This window comes from Canis lupus, chromosome 1 (assembly GCF_003254725.2).
Source record: "Canis lupus dingo isolate Sandy chromosome 1, ASM325472v2, whole genome shotgun sequence".
NCBI classification, from domain to species: Eukaryota; Metazoa; Chordata; class Mammalia; order Carnivora; family Canidae; genus Canis; species Canis lupus.
In genome coordinates, this window is record NC_064243.1 from 106,183,138 (window position 1) to 106,204,281 (window position 21,144).

General features: G+C 51.2%; 1 protein-coding gene and 1 long non-coding RNA gene across 5 annotated transcripts in view; one reads left to right on the forward strand and one right to left on the reverse strand.

Moving 5' to 3' along the window:
- Positions 1-670: 670 nt before the first annotated feature.
- On the forward strand, positions 671-16,093 carry SYT3 (synaptotagmin 3). Of its 4 annotated transcripts, none has more exons than XM_049108739.1 (11): positions 671-744; positions 1,375-1,505; positions 2,049-3,200; positions 6,333-6,858; positions 9,383-9,770; positions 9,958-10,176; positions 12,447-12,567; positions 12,774-12,945; positions 13,042-13,174; positions 15,332-15,400; positions 15,587-16,093. In XM_049108739.1, exons 3-10 carry the CDS (start codon positions 3,050-3,052, stop codon positions 15,395-15,397), a joined length of 1,776 nt encoding a protein of 591 aa, XP_048964696.1. In that variant the 5' UTR covers positions 671-744; positions 1,375-1,505; positions 2,049-3,049; the 3' UTR covers positions 15,398-15,400; positions 15,587-16,093. The 4 variants fall into 4 exon arrangements, with proteins under 4 accessions (XP_048964696.1, XP_025279926.1, XP_025279928.1 ...); XM_025424141.3 differs by having other exon boundaries at positions 3,035-3,200; XM_025424143.3 differs by having other exon boundaries at positions 677-744; positions 3,030-3,200.
- A 164-nt stretch (positions 16,094-16,257) lies between these two features.
- The window catches only part of LOC112645103 (uncharacterized), a 57,065-nt gene continuing 52,178 nt past the window's right edge, over positions 16,258-21,144 (reverse strand). Inside the window, exon 6 of the long non-coding RNA XR_003126969.3 lies at positions 16,258-16,486. This is a non-coding gene — a long non-coding RNA (uncharacterized LOC112645103). The remainder of the gene's footprint in view (positions 16,487-21,144) is intronic.

Here is a 21,144-nt window from a genome sequence, read left to right on the forward strand (position 1 = left end):
TTCATTAAGCACCTGCTTGGTGCCAGTGCTTTACTTATAGTGCCTGGTTTTTCAAACGTCTGGATCTCTTCGAAACAGGTTCATTGTCTATATACTTTTTTCTGATGAGGAGACTGGATCTCAAGAGCAAAGCACGAGGTCACAAAGGCAGGAGCCAGCCCAGGCAGGATCCAAACCCAGGTCCCTGCTAGTACCTCACACCCGGCTGAGATTTCTCATACCCGCTAAATCTGAGGCTCCGCCTCCCCTCCCACTGCCAGACCTCAGAGCTCCCCAGGTGGGAGGACTCCAAGTCTAGGGGCTGATGAAGAAAGGGCCCCGGTAGGGGTGTGTGTGTGTGTGGGGGGGGGTGTTTCCTGGATGTGAGAATGGAGGGAGGTGGGAGCTGAGTATCCTGGGTTCTGGGAGAAGTGACTGAGGTCCCAGACTTTTCCATGTGAGAGAAGAGGGGCTGGGGGCCAGGACCTCTGGATCCTGGGGGAGCAGAGGGTCACCATCCTAGACAGCTGGATCTTCCACTGTGTAAGAGAGCTGGGTGTCAGACGCCTCGGTCCCGGGAAATCTCCCTCCTTCCTCACTGTGGCGGCGCGACTTCGGCTTTCAAGCCGCAGGTTCAGAGGGGAGGAAGGAGGGGGTGCAAGGGGAGGAGCCGCGGACCTGCGCCAGGGGAGGGGGGAGGAGCCGAGCGAGCACCGCGGCGGGCGCGCGGGGCTGCGGCGGCGGCGGCGGCGGCAGCGGCTCGGGGTGAGTCCGCTCCTCCCCCCTCCCCCTGCCCTAGCCCCCGCCCCAGGCCGAACCTGGGGGGCGGCCCCAGCGCGTGGAGGCGGGGGTAGGTGCAGAGGCGCGCGGATCTCCCGCCCGAGAGTGCGGGTGCTGCAGCACTCGCTGGCCGCCCCGGGGGAGGGGCACGTGGCCCTAGAAGGGGGGTCCCGAAGACACCTAGGTGTACCCCTACCTCGCCCACCGATCCGCCGGGCGTGGGGATCGTTTACCCACTCCATGGCCCCTGAGGACTTAAGACTCCGCGACCTCTCGAGGTCCAGGACATCATTCTTCCACCTTGCAGCGCCTTGGGACCCCGGTATCTCATAACCCCCCCACCTCCAAAAAAATTCCCGTCCTCTCTGCAGCCGGGAGAGGCACTAAGGACTTCAACTCCCAGCAGCCCATGCAGCGCCAGGTCTGTGAAGTCTTAGCCGTGCTGGCGCAAGGCCTGCTGGGAATTGTAGTGTCTAAGCTCAGCGGGAGCTGGGGCCCCGGAGGTGGGAGGGGGTGGCTGAACCTCCTGGGGGTCGCCTGGGGTCGAACAACCAGTCCCAGAAGGACAATACGTGAAGCTCGGACTGAGCTTTTTCTCCTGGCCACGGCCTCCAGATCCGGCTCCTCCTCCCACCACCTGGCGCGTGGGGACGGGTCCGCAGCCCCTTGTCCGCCCTACAACCCCCATGGGCTGCCGCCAGCCGCCGCCTCGGCTGCCACCCAGGACACAGCAGGGATAAGCGCAGGTGAGTCTGACCATGCCTGTCTCGGAGTCCCTGGCCTTCTGCAATACCCCCCACGACACCTGTCCATCTGTGAGCTCTGGTCTGTCCATCCCTAATTTCTCCCTGCACTCTCCTTCCAGTCCATCTCTGATGTCTGGCTCCAAACCATGTGTGGCTAATTCCCCTTCTCCCCACATCCACCTCTTCCTCCCGGTCCTCTCTCTTTTGTGCCCCCGCCCCCATCCAACCTTCCTTCTGCACCCTTGTCTGTCTGCCCAGCCCTCCTTTGTATCCGTTTGCCCATCTGTGGTTCCTGGCCATTGTCTGTCCATCTGTCCTTTCTTTCTGCACCTCATCCATTCTTCCAACCACTGTTTCCTTTTCAAAGATATTTCTGTCCTGGCGCTTACACTGTTCTTCTGTCCGCCCATCTCTCACACTCCCATAAATTACACACCAGTCCATTCTTCATGGCTTGTCCATCCCAAATCTCAATCCTTGACTTTCCCTTTACCTGTCTGTTCATCTGTCCCTCTATCCTGGGCCCCATTTTGCCCTTCTCAGTATCTCTGCCTCCCCTCCCCATATCTCTCCCTCTTTCAACTTGGTCCCCATCTCTGCCCTCTGCATCTTCCGTCCTGCCCCAGCCACCACCACCCGCAACTGGTTCTTATCTCTCTAACCCAGTCTCTCCCTCTCTTGGTCCTCTGTTTGTCTACCTGGATCTGGCCTCCTTCCTGTTCCTCGAATCCGCCAAGCCCTTGCTCATGCTGTTCCTGCTGCTCTGGATGCTTTTCCTCACTCCAGCCCCACCACCCACTGCCCATGGCCAGCTTCACCTTGTCCTTCAGATCTCAAAGAGCCCCGCACCAGCCCACCTCCTGCTCCCTTTGTGACATATCCTCCAGCTATTTCTTTTAGAGCACTTCTCACAGTGTGAGCATGTCTTGTTTGTTTATGGGTGTTTGTTGACTTGTTTACTACGTGTCTCCTCTCACTGGATTGCAACACCAGGAAGTCAGGAAATGTGTGGGGTTCCTTCTCTGCTGGATCTGCAGCAGCTGGCACAGAGCCTGGCATGTAGTTGGTGCTCAATGAATATTTGTTGAATGCACGAGCGACAAACGGCTGTCCCCTCATCTGTGCATGGCTGAATTCCGTCTGTGCACCCCTAATCTCTGTCTCCTTGTCTGTCCATCCCTTTATTGTGCATCCTGAATCTCTGCTCCTTGAATTGGGCTTCCTAGTCTCTTTCTCTTTGTCTGTTTTTCCCTATTCTCTGCCTCTTGTCCCTTCACACTGATCTCTGTCCCCTTGTTTGTCCAACCCATTGCTGTCTTCTTGCCTGCACACCGAATTTCAGCCCTCCTGTCCATCTGCCCCTAATTTCTTCTTGCCCATCCCTCCCTAATCTACATCCCCTTGTCCATCTACTCCCAATCTCTGTCCCCTTGCCTATCCTTCCTTTTCTTTCTCTTTTTATCTCTTATCCACCCCTCTCTCAATCCCATTCCCCATCTGCACCCTTGCCTGGCCCGTTCCAAGCACAGAACCCACCGGCTACCATGTCAGGAGACTACGAGGATGACCTCTGCCGGCGGGCACTCATCCTGGTCTCAGACCTCTGTGCGCGGGTCCGAGATGCCGACACCAGTGACAGGTGCCAGGAGTTCAACGACCTGCGAATTCGAGGCTATCCCCGGGGCCCAGATGCAGGTCAGCATCCCCCAGCTGTCTCGGCCAGCCCCCTGTGTACCCTACATTCAGTATTTTCAGAAATTTCGAGCAGACCTGCTCAGTCTTCTGTTCCCTAGGTGGCCATGGCCAATCCCTCTTACAGTCTCGCCTCCATCCTGCCTGCTGCTGGTCCCCCCAACCTTTCATCTAAGGAGAAGGAGCTGGGTGGGCCATTTGACCCCTGATCTTTTGGGTTTGGCCCTCTGAGCCTCTTGCCCACTGCCCACCCCCAACCCCCAGCCACATACCTATCCCCTTCACATATATTTTGTAAATTTTGCATAGTGTTTAAAGGCTTAGGCTCTTTAGTCAGGCTGTCTGACTTGTCTGGCTTTAAATCCCACCACCCCTACTTATTAATGGGTGACTTTAGGCAAGTAACACTTCTTCTGTGCCTCAGTTTCCTCCTGAAAATGGAGATAATAAAAGTGACTACCTCCTAGGGCAGCTGAGAGACTAAATGACAGAACACATGTGAAGTACCTAGAACAAGCTGGGCACACGGTGGTCATTCAATAAATTCTGGGATGTGCTTATTGAGCACCGATTGTGTACCAGACAGCATGCAAGGGCCTTGGCATGTTTCATCAACTACTCACAATGATCCTATGTGGTACCTATAATCCCCATTTTCAGTGCGGGGAAAAGACCCAGAAAAGTGAAGTGACTTGCCCAAGGTCACCCAACTAGGAAGCTGCGGGGTTCTGAGAGCAAGCAAATATTATGAGTGCCCTTGTCCAGTTGAGGAACCCCAAGGAAGCATGTGCTGAGAGGTTATAATGACAGTCACACTGGCTGAGTGCAGGGCAGGGCTCAGCACCTCATGTGCAGGATGTCCAGGGACAGGGATGAGGAATGAGGTTCAGAGAGAGCCATGGTTGCTTGCTTAGAGTCTCGCAACCTGTAAGCAAAAGAGCCAGATTTGACCCCAGGAAGTCTAGTATACTATCATCATTTGGGGGGTCCCAAGTCCACCCTCAGTTTCAAGGATTCCCTGGAAGGACTCACAGAAAAGCTGTTATACTGATTATTATGTTGCATTACAGCAAAAGGATGAAGGTTAAAATCAGTGAAGGGAAAGATACATAGAGTAGGGTCCAGGCAAGACCAGGTATGAGCTTCCAGTCTTGACTTCCTAGACATGGCTGATGACTGACTGCCTGTGTGGCTAACTCTGACTTCCAGCCCCTCCAGAGGCCGAGTTGATATGGCATGTCACGGCCCTGTACCCCTGCATCAATCACATTGTTACCCAGACCATCTGGCATGGTTCAAGGTTCCTCAGGTAAACAAACCCACTTTCAGGCAGGACATTCCAAGGGCTTAGAAGTTCCTTCCCAGGAGCTGATCAAGGGCCAAACATTTCTTGGGCAAGGTTCATCTTTTCCTGCACAACTACACCACCTTGCCAAGCCCAAAAGTCTCCCCAGACCAGGCAGACAGGAATGAGAAATCCATCAGAGTTTGAAGGATTGATGTTTTGACTTGGAGAGGGTCTGGGTCAGGCTGATGTTAGGGGAAAGCAGCTGATTTTTCCTCTCCTCTTCTCTGCCTTGCCCTCCCAAATGGCCCCAGGCCCCCTTCTCTTAATTCTTCCCATGTTCAGGAAGCTGGAAAGCCCTGGCTTTGCTTTTTAGCAGGTCTCGAGAACTCTAAGCAGATGTGGGTCACTTGGAAAGGAGCACCCTAAGGGGTGGGAGGAGGTAGGAAGTTCAGAGTTCTGTGCCTGCCTGTTGTATGGTCCAGTAGGATCACTTCCTCTCTCTGAGAGCCTCGCCATCCTCATCCGTAAAATGGGATAAGTCATAGTGCCTTGGGGATTAACACCAGGGACTGCTGACTTAGGTTCACTGGTCAGTTCAGGCCCGGAGGCATCCCCTCGCCACCCAGAATTGCCTGCAGTGACAGGATACAGCCATCCCACTCAGCTGTCCTTGCTGTGAATAGCTCAGATACCTGCTCCTTCTCCCCAGCTGCCATAACCTATAGTCTATACAGGGCATGTGTTTCCCCTGTGTTCTATCTCGCTGAGACCCAGGAGTCAATCCCAAAGCAAATTCACACTTCTTGGGGAAAACCTAATTCCTGGTACCACGTATTGAAATGAACCGGAAATCTTTGGTTCAAGAACTGGGCTGTCCCTGGGTCTCTCTGGAAGGCACATCAGCACACAGTAAGCATTCAGAATGTGTCAGCTGTGGTGGTGGTGGTGATGGATATGCTTGGTGGCAGCAACAAGACTTGTTAGCCTAATAAAAATCTATGTCAGAACTACCATTTATTAGGGAATATTGAAGTGTAGCAGTACAAGAAGACCTTGGGTTGGGGAGCTAGGCACTCCAACACAAATTCTAACTCCATGGCTGATGGCTGTGGGACTCTGTACAGGAGACTTTGTGTCTCTTCACCTCAGTTTCCTTTTGTGGAAAACAGGCATAATAATGTTGCCAATCTCCTCTGGTGCCTGTCAGGCATAAGTAAGCTAATACCAATAAAGCACTTATGTGCCTGAAACATAGTAACCACTCAATGAATATCTGCCTTTACCTTCTCCTGCTATGCATTTATGTGAGCATTTACCTCTTGCACTCCTTAATACCACTGTAAGAGGCAGGGCTGATTTTTCCTATTTGGCATATGGGGAATGTAAGGCTCAGAGTGCTTAAGATGTGTTCCCGAGGCCACACAGCCAACAGGTTTGAACCCTGACCTGCCTAACTGGGTCACACAGTCTCCTCTTTCCTTGATCATCTCTGAGCATTTGGGGGGGACATTTGTGGTGTGTCCTCTTATGGGGGGCTGGCAGGAGCAGCTAGTGATTAAGAATCAGATCTAAAGACAGATTTGCTACTCTTTCAAACCCCAGATCTGTCATTTACTACCTGTGCAGCATAATACAAGTCACTCAACCTGTCTGTGCCTCAGTTTCCTTATCTTTAAAATGGTTATATAGAGACACCAACCTCGTGGGGTTGTGGAGCTTAAGTAACGTATGTAAAGCACTTAGGACAATGCATGGGAAATGCTAAAGGCTAGCTCTTTGGGGACAGCAGGGGGAGGATGAACTCTGACCCCACCCTGACCCCTGACCTTTATCCTCACTCTCTCCAGACATCTCCGTGAGCCTGCTGTCGGTCATCGTGACATTCTGTGGCATTGTCCTTCTGGGCGTCTCCCTCTTCGTGTCCTGGAAATTGTGCTGGGTGCCCTGGCGGGACAAGGGAGGCTCAGCAGTGGGCGGGGGCCCCCTGCGCAAAGACCTAGGCCCTGGGGTCGGGCTGGCAGGCCTGGTAGGTGGCAGTGGGCACCACCTGGGGGCTGGCCTGGGTGGCCATCCTCTGCTGGGGGGTCCGCACCACCATGCCCACACCGCCCACCATCCGCCCTTCGCTGAGCTTCTGGAGCCAGGCAGCCTGGGGGGCTCTGACCCCCCTGAGCCCTCCTACTTGGACATGGACTCGTATCCAGAGGCTGCGGCAGCTGCAGTGGCCGCTGGGGTCAAACCAAGCCAGACATCTCCTGAACTGCCCTCTGAGGGAGGCGCAGGCTCTGGGCTGCTCCTGCTGCCCCCAAGTGGTGGGGGCTTGCCCAGTGCCCAGTCGCATCAGCAGGTCACAAGCCTGGCACCCACCACCAGGTGAGACAGGCTACTGGGCTGGGGATCCACTCTGAACTTCTGTTCCTCCTCTGTCTCTTTCCCAGATATGGTTTTCCTGAGCCCTGCAAGAAGAGAGGCCTGGAGGTCCCGAGTCTGAGTCCTGGGGCAGGAGGGGCTTGGGGGATGGACTCCTAGGTCCTGGGGACAGAGGAGGCTAGGACAGGGTCTGAGGGAAGAGGAGCCTAGAAATCTGGACTCTGAGATTCAGAGGGTATATAGGACTCTGGGGTCAGGAAGGTAGAGGAGAATGAAGATTAGACCCCTGAGGTTCTGAGACACAAAGCAATTCATCTCTTTCGCTCTAAGCCAGGATTGGTGGTGGGACCTGGAGTTCATTTTTTCTGTATTCCTCATTCTGCACATGTATATCAAGCATCTAATGTGAACCAGACTTGAGCTGGGTGTTGGAAAAACAGAAGTGAGCATGGCAGATAGACTCTGCCTTCATGCCACTTAACAATCCAGGGCAAGCGAGTTCCCAAAGAGGCTGTCCTGGCCTAGCCAGGCCAGCGTGGCAGCAAAGTAGCTTAGAAAGCCACAGCTACGGGAGTCTGAGGAGTCGCTGATCTGGTCTGGAAGACCAGACCGATCTGGAAGGTTGGGGCCTTCCAGAGGCAGAGGTGTCGTGGCTGAGACCTGCAGAGTGAGGAAGAGTTGGCCAGGCACAGAGATTGGGGTGTGAGCTGGGCATTCCAGGAAGAGACAGCCGCTCGTGCAAAGGCCAGAGGGGAAGGAGGTCACAGTGCATTGTGGGAACTGCCAGCAGTCACTGTGGCCTGAAAGTGTGAAAAAAGAAATCTAGGGGAATGTGGCTGCAGATGTGGGCAGGGCCAGACCACATGGGGCCTTGAATGCTGGGCTCAGGAGCTGGGGCTTTGTCCTGGGGGCACTAGGGAGTCACAGAGGGCTGTGAGCAGGAGGGGCAGGGTCAGTTCTGGGTGTAGAAAGACCTCTCTGTGGTCACACAGGGGAAGGACTAGACTGGAGGTTGATAGCCCAGGCAGGAGAGGATGAGGCTAAGCTGAGATTATGGGCACGGGGAAGAGAAGATGAGGTAAAAGGAGTCAGAGAGCAGGAGAGGTGAGACTTGGGATTGATGGCTGTGAGTAGGAGGAGTGGGAAGAGGTACAGAAGGCACACAGAGGATCTAGAGGATCAGAGGATCCAGGAAGAGGAGTGGGTTTGGGGGAGCCCCTGAGCTTATCTGGGTCTTGCTGAGTATGAGGGACCTGGGGCAGCGTCCAGGGGGCAACTGCCCTCACAGGGATTGTCTTGGGCCCCACACGGTCATGGGAGAAGGTGTTCTCATCCCAGGCCCTGGGACTCATGGGGTTCATGGGAGATATAGTTTGGGGTCTCCAAGGAGGCCTTCCAGAGGTGGATAGATACAAGAGTTTGAGTTCTCTCCCCTCTCCCATTGTACAGATGGAGAAACTGAGGCTCAGAGGGTGTTAAGGACCTGTTCAGAGTCACCCTGGGAGCAAGGAGTGGCCAGGGGATCTGTAGCTGAAGGAGCCTCCCCCACTGCATCCCCTTCCACGGCTAGAGCCTTCCCACTCCCCCCAGCCCTGTGCCTTCCCCTCAACATATCTGGGGCTGCTGTGTCCAGTGGTGGCTGCCAAGCACTGCCCACCACTAGGGGCCCCATCACGTGGATTTCACCCCAGGTGTGATGGTCCATGCAGGAGAAGGCAGATGAGCCGGGGCCACAGAGGGGACAGGGAAATTTGGGAGGGGGAGGGACAAGCTTTGAGAGGAAAGGAGGTGAGAATGGCTCTGGTGTGTGACCTGCAGATGTAGGTGGAGCACTGGGAAGCAGGAGGGGGAGCAGGTTGGGGAGGAGGTATGGAGCCTGGCAGGGGGTCTGGTGGACAGCCCAGGCTGGGGGTCGATCCAGGCTGGAGCTCAGGATATAGATTTAGCAGACATGGGGCTCTTGCTGGGTGTGGAGACCTGGGATGCAGATGGGTGTGTCCAGGGAAAGCATGTATGTGAGAGAGGGGAGAAGCAGCCAAGGGAGCTGAGGGGGAAGCTCTGGGCTTCCAGAATGTCCCACACACACTTATGGACAGTGCAAAAGGGACTTGAGAAAAGACAGGCCAGGTGGAGTGAGGGTGAGGTGGGAGAGGTGAGACTGGGTGGGGAGATTTGAAGAACAGATGAAAATTCAGGAGGTTTGGGTGGTGTGGGCCCCAGGGGTCCACAAAGAACTTATTCTGGGTCACGCACTTGAGGTCAGGAGGAGACTTCTGGAAGTTGGTGCATAAGCAGGTCCTAGCTGGAGCTAGCTTAAAGATGGGGATACCCTCTCCCAATACAGGTGGAGAAACTGAGGCTCAGAGAGTGCAAGTGGCTTGCTCAACGTCATAGCAAGCAAAGGTGGGGTGTCTGTGGCCATTTGGGTGAGGTCCTTGGGGAAGAGGCAGGGAGAAGTCTCTCAGGTCTTCAGATGCTGCCAAAGACTCCAGCTGGTGACCCCCTTTGTGTTTCCCCCTCTGCACAGGTATCCCGCCCTGCCCCGGCCCCTCACCCAGCAGACCCTGACCCCCCAGCCGGACCCTGGCAGTGAGGAGCGGCCGCCTGCCCTGCCCTTACCCTTGCCGGGTGGTGAGGAAAAAGCCAAACTCATCGGGCAGATCAAGCCGGAGCTGTACCAGGGGACAGGACCAGGCGGCCGGCGCGGCGGAGGGGCCCCCGGCTCGGGGGAGGCAGGCGTGGGGGCGCCATGCGGCCGCATCAGTTTCGCCCTGAGGTACCTCTATGGCTCAGACCAGCTGGTGGTGCGGATCCTGCAGGCCTTGGACCTCCCGGCCAAGGACTCCAACGGCTTCTCAGACCCCTACGTCAAGATCTACCTGCTGCCAGACCGCAAGAAAAAGTTCCAGACTAAGGTCCGGAGCAAGGGTCCAGGACATCCCGAGGAGGGGGCGGGGTCGGACTCCGGGGTTTGAGGGAGCAGGAGCTGGGCCCCGGCTCCTGGGTCTGAGGGAGGAGGCTGGGGGCCTGGACTCCTGGGTCTTTTGGAAGCGTGGTTGAAGGGTATGGTGTCTGTCTGCCTCCCTCGCCCACCGGCTCCAGGTGCACAGGAAGACTCTGAACCCCGTGTTCAACGAGACATTCCAGTTCTCAGTGCCCCTGGCTGAGCTGGCCCAGCGCAAACTGCACTTCAGCGTCTATGACTTTGACCGCTTCTCGCGGCACGACCTCATCGGCCAAGTGGTGCTGGACAACCTCCTGGAACTGGCTGAACAGCCCCCGGACCGCCCACTGTGGAGGGACATCGTGGAGGGCGGCTCGGTCAGTGGCCCCTGCACCCCTCTTCCTGGGGCCCCCTGACCCCTCAGTTTTTTACCTCCTTGCCGTTGGACTTCGTAACCTTCTAGCTTCCTGACCCAGGCTATTTATTTATTTATTTATTTATTTATTTATTTATTTAAGGATTTTATTTATTTTTGACACGCACGCAGAGAGAGTGAGACAGAGACAGGAGCAGGCTTCATGCAGGGAGCCTGATGTGGAACTCGATCCTAGGTCTCCAGGATCGTCCTGGGCTGAAGGTGGTGCTAAACTGCTGAGCCACCCGGGCTGCCCTGACCCAGGCTTTTTAAAAGTTTATTTTATTGCAAAATATTTCAGAGATACAAGCAAAGTGTAGAGATTGATATAATGGACCCCCATCTCCCCAACACCCCATCAAATATTGACATCATGCCTGGACCCCAGATCTCCCAGCTTCTGACCCCCTTTTACATCCGATAACAATTGAGAAAATTATAACAGACACCCATGTACCCATCAGCCACTTTATCATAATGTCATGCTGTGACCCCCATGACTTTTGCCCTCTGACCCCAGATTCCTGACCCTCCAACTTTCTGACCCCAGAGGTCCCAGCTTTTGTTTTTCTGACTTCCTTCACCTTCCAACCTTCACCTTGGGCCTTGGCAGTTCCCAAGCTTCCCAAACCCCCAGCCCCTCTGATCTCAGAACATTTTATGTTTCAAATGCCTGACCTCCAGATATAATCTCATCCTCTGGTCTCCACCTGAATCCTGATAGCTGGAACCCCCAAGCCTCAGACATACTTGAATCCCCTATATCCTGACACCTCCCAGTTCTCCCCAGTCACCAGTTTGTGCCCAACACCCCCTCCCCATCCCACCACACTAGCTCCCTTGCTCTTCCATCCAATCGCTCCCGGAGCCTGGCTCCTCCATGCTTACTGGGTGTCCTGACCCTCTCCCTGCCTCCATCCTGTCTCCTGCTTATGTGTGTCACATCTCTCTCTCATCACTGGAGGTCTTCACTCATCCATCCATCCATCCATCCATCCATCCATCCATTCCTTAAACAACTGGCTTTTTTGTTTCAGGATCAGGACCCGGGGACCCCAGACAGTCCTCGGGAGCCCCAGGTCCAAGCTGTCACAGTTTGCTGTCAGGGGCAGTGACTGGGGACTCCAGGGACCTGGGCTTCGGTCAGTGTGGCTGTCAGGCCAGGGGCCCAGATGAGGCTAAAGGACCGGGCTGGGCAGGTCAGAGGTCCCGGCTAGTTCAGCTCTGGCTCCAGGTCCCTATGTGTGTGCTGATGTGGGAGGCTCTGTCTCATTTGTAGTTTCGCTGAGGATTGGTGTGTCTCCTATGCTCCCCAAGACTGACTTCTCAGGGTCTGCCACACTGGACCCCTGTCCCTTATCTGCTCTGTGCAGGTCTCTCTCTGTGTGTGTCTCTCTCTTCTCTGGGTCTTTGCTCTTCCCCCCACCTCATTCTGGGTCTCTATCACTGTCTGGGTCTCCATGCCCTCCACCTAGTCTCTCCCCATGTCTCCAGATCTCCTGCACCTTGGGAGCTTTGACATGCCCCCCACCCCGACTCTGTCTCTCCCTCTGGGTCTCTGTCCTTCTTTCTTCCTGTACTTGTCTCTCTGGAAGTCTGTTCTGCTCTCTCTCACTTTCTGTTGGAGCAGCATTGTCTCTGGGTCTCTATGCCCTTCCTCTGGGTCTTCTTTTTCTTTTTTCTTTTTTAAAGATTTTTGTTTATTCACTTGACAGAGAGAGCACAAGCAGGGGGAGTAGGAAAGGGAGAAACAGGCTCCCCACTGAGCAGAGAGCTCAACCTGGGTTTGATCCCAGGACCCCCAGGATCACAACTCAAGCCAAAGGCAGACTCCCACCAAGTCACCCAGGTGCCACTAGGTTTTCTTACTTTACGATTCTATGGGTTTCCTTTTCTAACTGTATCTTTCAGGGGCCAGGTCCCTGTCACAGTTTATTTCTCACTGTGTTCTTCTCTCTCTTTCTCTCTGGCTCTTTGCTGCTCTCTCTCCACACTCATGCCTATTACAATTTTCCCTACAGAACAAATAGGCTTTGCTGGTGGCAGGCAGCTGTGGCCAGGGAGTTATCAGGTCAGATTGGCCAAGTCAGATTGTTAAGTGAACTGGAAACCTGAGTCCTGGAAATCCAGGAGGAGAGCTGGAAGCTCCAGATGGGAGAGAACATGAGGGAGAGATTGGGGGGATGGGGGACTGAGGCAGGGTATTGCTGAACCCCTTTCTCCAAACTTCAGGAAAAGGCAGATCTTGGGGAGCTCAACTTCTCACTCTGCTACCTCCCCACGGCCGGTCGCCTCACCGTGACAATCATCAAAGCCTCTAACCTCAAAGCGATGGACCTCACCGGCTTCTCCGGTGGGTTCCAGGAGTTGCTGGGACCTGAGGGAGGAGTGTCTGGGGCCTGGACTCCTGGGTCTGAGGGAGGAGTGTGGGGGCCCATGCTCCTGAGTCTGAGGAGTACAGGGACAGGACCCCTGGGTCTGAGGGAGGAGCAGTGTGGGGTCCAGATTCGGGTCTGAGGGAGGAAGTCGAGATTCACTGCTCTTGATGCCCGCCCCCAGACCCCTACGTGAAGGCCTCTCTGATCAGCGAGGGGCGGCGTCTGAAGAAGCGGAAAACCTCCATCAAGAAGAATACATTGAACCCCACATACAACGAGGCGCTTGTGTTCGACGTGGCCCCGGAGAGCGTGGAGAGCGTGGGGCTCAGCATCGCGGTGGTGGACTACGACTGGTGAGGGGCGTGGCCCGGGCGGGCGGGCGGCCCGGGGGTGGGGCCGGACCTGCCCCCTCCCGCCTCTGCTGCTCACAGCCCTCCCCGCTCCCCCAGCATCGGGCACAACGAGGTGATCGGCGTGTGCCGCGTAGGCCCGGACGCCGCTGACCCCCACGGCCGCGAGCACTGGGCGGAGATGCTGGCCAACCCCCGAAAGCCCGTGGAGCACTGGCATCAGCTGGTGGAGGTGAGTGGGAGGCCACCCAGTGCCACTCGGCCCGTGGTTCGCGCGGAGCATCCGTCTTAGGCCCTGCGGCGTCAGACCACCCGGGTTGGAATCCGGGCTCTACCGACTCTAGCTGTGCGGCTTAGAGCACGTTACTTAACCTCTCTGTGTCTCAGCTTATTCTGCGTCGGAAATGGGGTTGTTAATAGCATTTAAAGTTGGATAGATGTGAGGATTCAGTGAGTTAATGCAGGATTAAGTGTCTGCCTCTCCATAAGGGCTCAGCAAGTGGTCAGCTACTCTTACTATTATTTCCCATGATGCTAAATGCAAAATAAATGGGAAAAACCGAGTGGTGAGATGCAGCAGGATTGGGATTTTAGGGGTCTTGGTTTGGTTCGGTTTAAAGCAGGATATAATTGAAAATCAGTGGATTGTGGTTTACTGGGTGGGGATCAACATTTTTTTTCTCAATAAGAAAATGAAGTCAAAATAGAACAGAACATTTCACAGGGCAGCACCCATTGTAAGGATCATACTGTCAATTTTTTTTTTTTTTTTTTTTTTTTTTTGGTCTTGTGGATTATAGTCCAAAAGGCTTGGAAGTCTGGGAAGTAGAGGACATCTGGATGAGGGATGCGGGATGCCTTTTGGCTTAGGGCGTCCTGAAGGGCCTCTCAGTGGAGGTGACATTTAAACAGATGCTTGGAGATTGAGAAGGAAGGCGTTAGGTAAAGGCTTGGAGGTTAGGAGAAGCTCACAGGGAGAGAACACGGCTGGGCACGGCTTCCTCCTAAGCAAGAAGGAGCCAGGGCAGGCTCTGAGCCTGGAGCAGAGAGGGAAGGGGGAAGCCAGCAGATGACAGGAGGCCTACGGGTCACGGGAGAATCAGCTTGCTAATTTTTTAAAAACTAAAAATCATTTATGATCATCACAGAGTCAAGAGAAATTTTCAAACATGGCTATTCTCTCATTTGAAACCCCCCCCAAAAGGGACACCTGGGTGGCTCAGTGGTTGAGCGTCTGCCTTCCACTCAGGGTGTGATCCCAGGATCCTGAGATCAAGTCCCACATTGGGCTCCCCGCAGGGAGTCTGCTTCTCCTTCTTCCTGTGTCTGTGTCTCTCAAGAATAAATAAATGAAATCTTTAAAAATTTTTTTAAATTAAAAAGAAAGCAAAAAAAAATCACAGAAGTAGATTTTGAAAATATTATCCACGAATTGGCTGTTATTAAAGCTAAGAGAGTAAAATCACACTAAATTCTATTTAGAGGATAAATAAACATTTAAACTGAATGTAACATGAATTACAATACACATTACTCTTTGTTGTTTTTGATATTTTAGAAATTATTTTAAATTTCCAGAAAAAAATTAACCATAAAAAATAGATAAAAATAAGGCTGCTTATTTTTCCTTTTGTCTCGGGCTCTGATATGACATGGGACTGACCTCTATTTAAAATTTGATTTAACAAATCAAATTGGATTTTTTGGACTCATTTTGATTTTTAAAAATATTGCATTGTAGTCGTATTTCTCTTGATTGCTGAGTTGGGGGGCACTCGTGAAATTTGGCACCCCGGGTGAATTCCTCCAAGGCCTGACTATAGCTCAGCCTTGCTTTGGACTTTGCTTCCACTGGTGAGGAGGGATTGTAAGCAGCAGAGCACAGAGCTCAAGTGTGAGTGTCGAAAAGACTGTGAGTCTATTTGGAGAGACAGATGCAGCTCTACTTGTGCTGAGCAATGCTGGTTGCAGAGAGAGGAGTGGAACCCTGGCTGAGCGGGGGTCCTGACCCTGGCTTGTAGCTGATAGTGCCATAGTGCATGGCCCCAGAAGGTCTTTCTACCGCCAGCTCTGACCTTGCACCTTCTCTGCTCACTGCCGTCCCTGGCTCCCCAGAATCTCCAAAACAGTGTCAGCTTCTCTGAGGCTGCTCGGATGGTCTGCCCCATCAACCCTGCTGCCTCATATTCCCGGTGATTTTTTCTTTATGCCTCAGGGTCCCTGTCTATAGAATAGATCTGTAATATCAGCTGGCTCATCACTTCAGAGCTGAGTGGCAAAAAGCATTGTAAATAATGAAAACAGGTTTGATGTCTTATTATGTTGATCATTAGCGGTTGTCTTGCATCTCTATCCCTCATACCTGAAATTTCTGGATTTCCTTATTCAGGAAAAGACTTTGTCCAGCTTCACGAAAGGCAGCAAAGGATTGTCAGAGAAAGAGAACTCAGAGTGAGGGGTAAGGAACCCAGACCAGGGAAAGGAGGTTGGGGTCCTGGATTCCTGGGTCTGAGGGTGGAGGGGCCAGAGGATGGAGTGACAAGGGACTAGGATTCCTGGGTCCCTGGGGTGTCGATGGAGCTACAACAGGTCACGGGCCCTTTCTCTGCCATCACTGACATCTCCTCCCTGCCCCATCCCACAGGTCTGGCCAAGGCCCAGGATCGGACCAGGCCCCCTCAGGACCCCATCCCTTCCTGCCCGGACCGTGAATTCATCTCCTTGAAGCCATAACGTCCGAGCTGCGTGGTGCGGGGCAGCCCTGGGCCTGCCCGTCCTTCTACCCCGCTAGGTGTGAGGGTGGGAGGCAGGAGGGCCCAGCTCCCTGTTTCAGGGTGGGGGGCATTCAGTCTCCACTGTGTCTGTCTTTTCTTCCCCAGGGCTCCCCTTCCAGGCAAGGGGCCATGCATGTCTGGGGGACCCCAGCCCCCCAAACCCTTTGTCTTTCTGTCTCTTTGCTGTTTGTCCAAGATGGTGTCCTGACCTTTGTTCTCTCCGTGAATGTCAACAGACCAATCCTCCGTATTCCCCCAGACACACACACGCACACCTGTGTCTACTCTTTCTGTTCAACACTCCCTGCGTCTGGCCGATTTCCCCACTGCTGCTGCTACCAACACCAGAATAAACATATACCGTGGGTCTCACTCCACCTGGGACTCCTGTTCTCTCTGGGACTGGGAAGCTGGGTTGGAACATCATGGCTCTGGCTTCAGACAAATGTTTCATTCACTGGCTGGGTGACCTCTGGAAACTAAATCTTATCTCTCAGAGCCTTAGTTTGTAAATGTTAAATTTGACAGCAATGCTATGATTATAGGACACAAGATACAAACCAAACTATTGTAAGCCACAAACAGAACTGAAAGACCTTTGTACATGGTGAGTCTGAGCATCTAGGAGGACTTCAGGCATGGTTGGATCAAGGCGTTCAAGAGACTGCATTGCTCCTTAGGACTTCATTCTCAAGCAAGTCTTTGCAATAGTAATAAGATGGCCATTTGGCTCCAAGCTCATAATGCTGTGTCTGTTATGATGGTTTTAGCTGCATAAAACAGAATTCCAACAGAAAGAACTGAAATAATAGAGATTTCTTTTGCTTACATAAGAAATCGTTCAGGGACACCTGGGTGGCTCAGCAGTTGAGTGTCTGCCTTTGGTTTAGGGCGTGATCCCAGGATCTGGGATTGAGTCCCACACTGGGCTCCTTACAGGGAGCCTGCTTCTCCCTCTGCCTATATCTCTGCTTCTCTCTGTGTCTCTCATAAATAAATAAATAAATAAATAAATAAATAAATAAATAAATAAATAAAATCTTAAAAAAAAAAAAAGAAATTTTTCAAAGAGACACAGTCCCAGTGTTAGTTCAGCTGCTCAACAACGTCAAACGCTGGGTTGACATCTCTGAGATTCGTTTTGCCTTCCCCTCACGAGTACAAACTGCAGCAACACCACGCATTATGTTCTTACATGGTGGCATCTAAAGCAGGAAATGTAGATGGGGCCACCCCTTATGTGTCCTCCCAGAACACAAATTATTTCTCATTTACCAGAACTGGGTTCAGTAGTCACTCTGAGTTGCAAAGCAACCTGGGAAAGTAACCATCTATGTGGGTTTTGCCAACGAGGCAGCACAGAGAGGAGAATGATTGTTGGGTAGGAAATTAACAGGACCCACTATTATCATCCTCAAGGTAGATACTTTCAGAGGAAACAAAACTGGGTTTCCCTTTCTCCCTGCCTCCATATCATTCAGGAAAAGAATTCTGATGGCTCCTGTTAGGGCCTTGGATGACCACTTCAGGCCAATCATATAGCCAGTTGGCAAGCTTGCTCTTGGCACCTCCTCCCATGAAGGAGTCCTCTTCCGCTGCTTATCTCGCTGGGACTGGCTCAGACCCCCTCAGGACCGCATCCCTTCCTGCTCAGCTGTGACTCATCTCCTGAAGTCATAAGGCTCTTTAGTAGAGAACATAGGGATCCCTTATGTTCAACATAGGTCAACCCCAATAGAATCACATCGCAGTGGGCAGGTACAGTCCTTCAAAGTAGTAGATGTCTACTACATCCCACCCTTAGCTACTTGCATTAATTCACAGCCACTTGCTCATATACACCATTTCAAAAAATTCTACTATCAAAAATGGTACAACCACAGTATTAGTTTGCTATGGCTGCTGTAATGAATTAACCACAAAACTGCCCAGAAATTATGCTTTCGAAGTTCTGGAGACCAGAAGTCTGAAATCAAGGTGTCAGCAGAGTTGGGACTCTGGGACTCTGGGATCTTGTTCCATGCCTCTCTCTGAGCTCCTGGAAGTTGCTCTCAATCTTTGGCATTCCTTAGCTTGTAGATGCATCCCTCCAATCTCTGCCTCCATCTTCACCTTCACCTGTGTGTCTCTGGGTCTCACATCTCCCTCTGCCTTTCTCAGATCTCTCTCTTTTTTAGAGCATATACAGCATTGATCTTTTTTTTTCATTGAACTCCAACTAGGGTTACATTTATTCTCTTTTCTCAGAGAGTGAAGAACACTTTTCAAACCCTAATAAATGTCAAGGTTATAAAGATACAATCCCATTTGTAAAGTTCTTCCAAAGATAAATAGGGCAGCCTATTAGCATCCACAAGAATTGCAAGTTAATTTTAACCTAATAAATATCCTGAAAATTCCCATAAGGAGACAGTCCATCATGCCAGAGGAACTTCTGCTTTATTTTTTTTTTTCTTTTTTTTTTTTTTTTTTTTTTTATTGGTGTTCAATTTACTAACATACAGAATAACACCCAGTGCCCGTCACCCATTCACTCCCACCCCCCGCCCTCCTCCCCTTCTACCACCCCTAGTTCGTTTCCCAGAGTTAGCAGTCTTTATGTTCTGTCTCCCTTTCTGATATTTCCCACACATTTCTTCTCCCTTCCCTTATTTTCCCTTTCACTATTATTTATATTCCCCAAATGAATGAGAACATATAATGTTTGTCCTTCTCCGACTGACTTACTTCACTCAGCATAATACCCTCCAGTTCCATCCACGTTGAAGCAAATGGTGGGTATTTGTCATTTCTAATAGCTGAGTAATATTCCATTGTATACATAAACCACATCTTCTTTATCCATTCATCTTTCGTTGGACACCGAGGCTCCTTCCACAGTTTGGCTATCGTGGCCATTGCTGCTAGAAACATCGGGGTGCAGGTGTCCCAGCGTTTCATTGCATTTGTATCTTTGGGGTAAATCCCCAACAGTGCAATTGCTGGGTCGTAGGGCGGAACTTCTGCTTTAAATTAATGTCACACTCTACTGGTTTCTTGGGCATGCTGTTAGCTTACTTTTCTTGCAATCTGTGATGATGCCACTACCTTCTGCACGAGTTCATCTGGTACCCAAGTGAGCTCCAAAGTAAGACTGCCTCGTTTCAAATTCCTCCTCCACACATATTAGCTCTGTGACTTTGGGCAAAGTGTATAACCTCTCAATGCCTCAATTTCTTTCTGTAAGATGATAATGCCTACTTCACAAGAATGTTACCCAGAGTAAATGAAAGAATGCACACAAAACGCTTAGCACATACTTGGTGCATAGTAACATGACTCGAATGGTAGCCATTAATATTGATAACAATGATTATTATAATTGCTAATAATTATATTAGAGTATATTTGGGCATTAGGAATCTTCATAATCATTTGAATATTGACTGACTTAATATATGTGTCAGCTGTTCCAGAAGGCAGCAAGATGTTTCAGTGCAAGAAAGTGTAAATAGGAGAAGACAATTTTTTTTGCCACTTCACCTTGAATGAGTCTAACTTGGTTTCAATTGTCCCTGCACCATTTTTTTTCTGCCTTTCTTTTATAAGGACACCAATCATTGGGGTTATGGGTCACTCTTAATTCAGGATGATCTCATCTGGAGATCCTTGACTTAATTACATCTGCAAAGATCCATTTTCCAAATGAGGTCATGTTCACAGGTTCTGAGGGATGAGGACATGGTCATTGTCTTTTGGGGGCCACCATTCCATATGCTACATCCACCTTGAAGACCAACTTATCAGTTTCTTAGAAAGTCAACACAGACTTACCTTGTGGCTCAAATCCCAGTCCCGACTATTTACCCATGAGAAATAAAAGTGTATGTCCCCACGAATATTCACATCAACCTTATTCATAATAGCCTCAATCTGGAAAACTGGAAACAATTGAAATGTCCATCTTTGGGAATGGATAAACAAATTGTATACCCACAGGATGGATGACAAATCAGCAATAGAAAGAACTACCTACTGATGTGGGTAGCAGATAAATCTCAAAAACAGTATGTCTTGTGAAAAAAGCCAGACACAAAAGAGTACAAACAGTATGATTCCATTTCTGTGAAATTGTAGACAATGGAATACTAATCTATAGGAACAGAAATCAATCAGGGTTGCCTGGGGCTAAGGAAGTGGGGATGGGGGATTGATCACACACAGACACAAAGGAACATTTTGGGATCACGGAACTGTTCTGTTTCCTGACTATGAACGGGGGCATACACCATATACATTTGTCAAAACTAATTGGACATTACATTTAAAATTGATGCATCAGGGATCCCTGGGTGGTGCAGCGGTTTGGCGCCTGCCTTTGGCTCAGGGCGCGATCCTGGAGATCCAGGATCGAATCCCACGTCAGGCTCCCGGTGCATGGAGCCTGCTTCTCCCTCTGCCTGTGTCTCTGCCTCTCTCTGTGACTATCATAAATAAATAAATAAACCAACATTTAAAAAAATAAAATAAAATAAAATTGATGCATCAAAAGTCATTTAAGTGTGGTGAGATACACGTATCATAAAACTTATCCTAACCCTTTATAAGTGGACAGTTTAGTGTTAAGTCTATGTACATTGTTGTGCAACCAATCTCCAAAACTTTTTATCTTGCAGAATGGGAGCTTTATCCCCATTAAACAATAACTTCCCGTTCCCCCCTCCTCCTAGCGCCTGGCACCCACCACTCTACTTTCTCTATAAATCTGATTACTCTATATACCTCGTATAAGTGGAATTATACAGTACTGTCCTTCAATTTTAACAAACATACCACAATAATGCAAGATGTTAATAAGAGGGGGAACTGGAGGTAGGCTTGTGAGGGTGTAGGGAATTAAGGTAAAGGGTTCCTATACGGTATATGGTCTCCCCTAATGGCAAATGGGAACTCTGTACTTTTTGTTCAGTTTTTTCTGTAAGCCTAAAACTGCTAAAAAAAAAAAGCCAATTAATTTTTTAAATCATGGATAACACATGCCAGTTGGGCAAAAACAACAGGTGTGCATTATACAGGTCCTTAGCTGCAGTAGGTGTCCGCTCTAATAATAGTTTGCATGTCCGGGTTGCTTATGGAAACTAGAAGACGTAATAAAGGTGTTTCCTTTGCATACTTAAGTATTTGAGACCAAGGTCATTTATTATTCCTGGGCACACCGTTTGTCTCCTCCTCTGATAGCGGTCCCTAGGCCTGCCTTTCGACTTCGCCAGTGGAGAGATGTAGCCAATCAAGAGTGGTTCGCCTGTGACGTCACCAGTCACCAAGGTCTCCAAGGATCCAGCGCGCCGCGGCGCCCTCTGGCGGGGAAAGGGAGAGCCGGACCGGATCGCTGACTCCCGCAGGGAAGCCCGCCCGGTGCTACACACCTCATGCCCCCTGGTGACTCAAG

Bases quoted from the DNA above. Each gene is read 5' to 3' on its own strand.
- SYT3 (XM_049108739.1), top strand. From the start codon at position 3,050: ATGTCAGGAGACTACGAGGATGACCTCTGCCGGCGGGCACTCATCCTG. The intron at 12,946-13,041 runs GTGAGGGGCGTG...CCGCTCCCCCAG, and splicing joins GCGGTGGTGGACTACGACTG to CATCGGGCACAACGAGGTGA. The intron at 13,175-15,331 runs GTGAGTGGGAGG...TTCCTTATTCAG, and splicing joins ACTGGCATCAGCTGGTGGAG to GAAAAGACTTTGTCCAGCTT.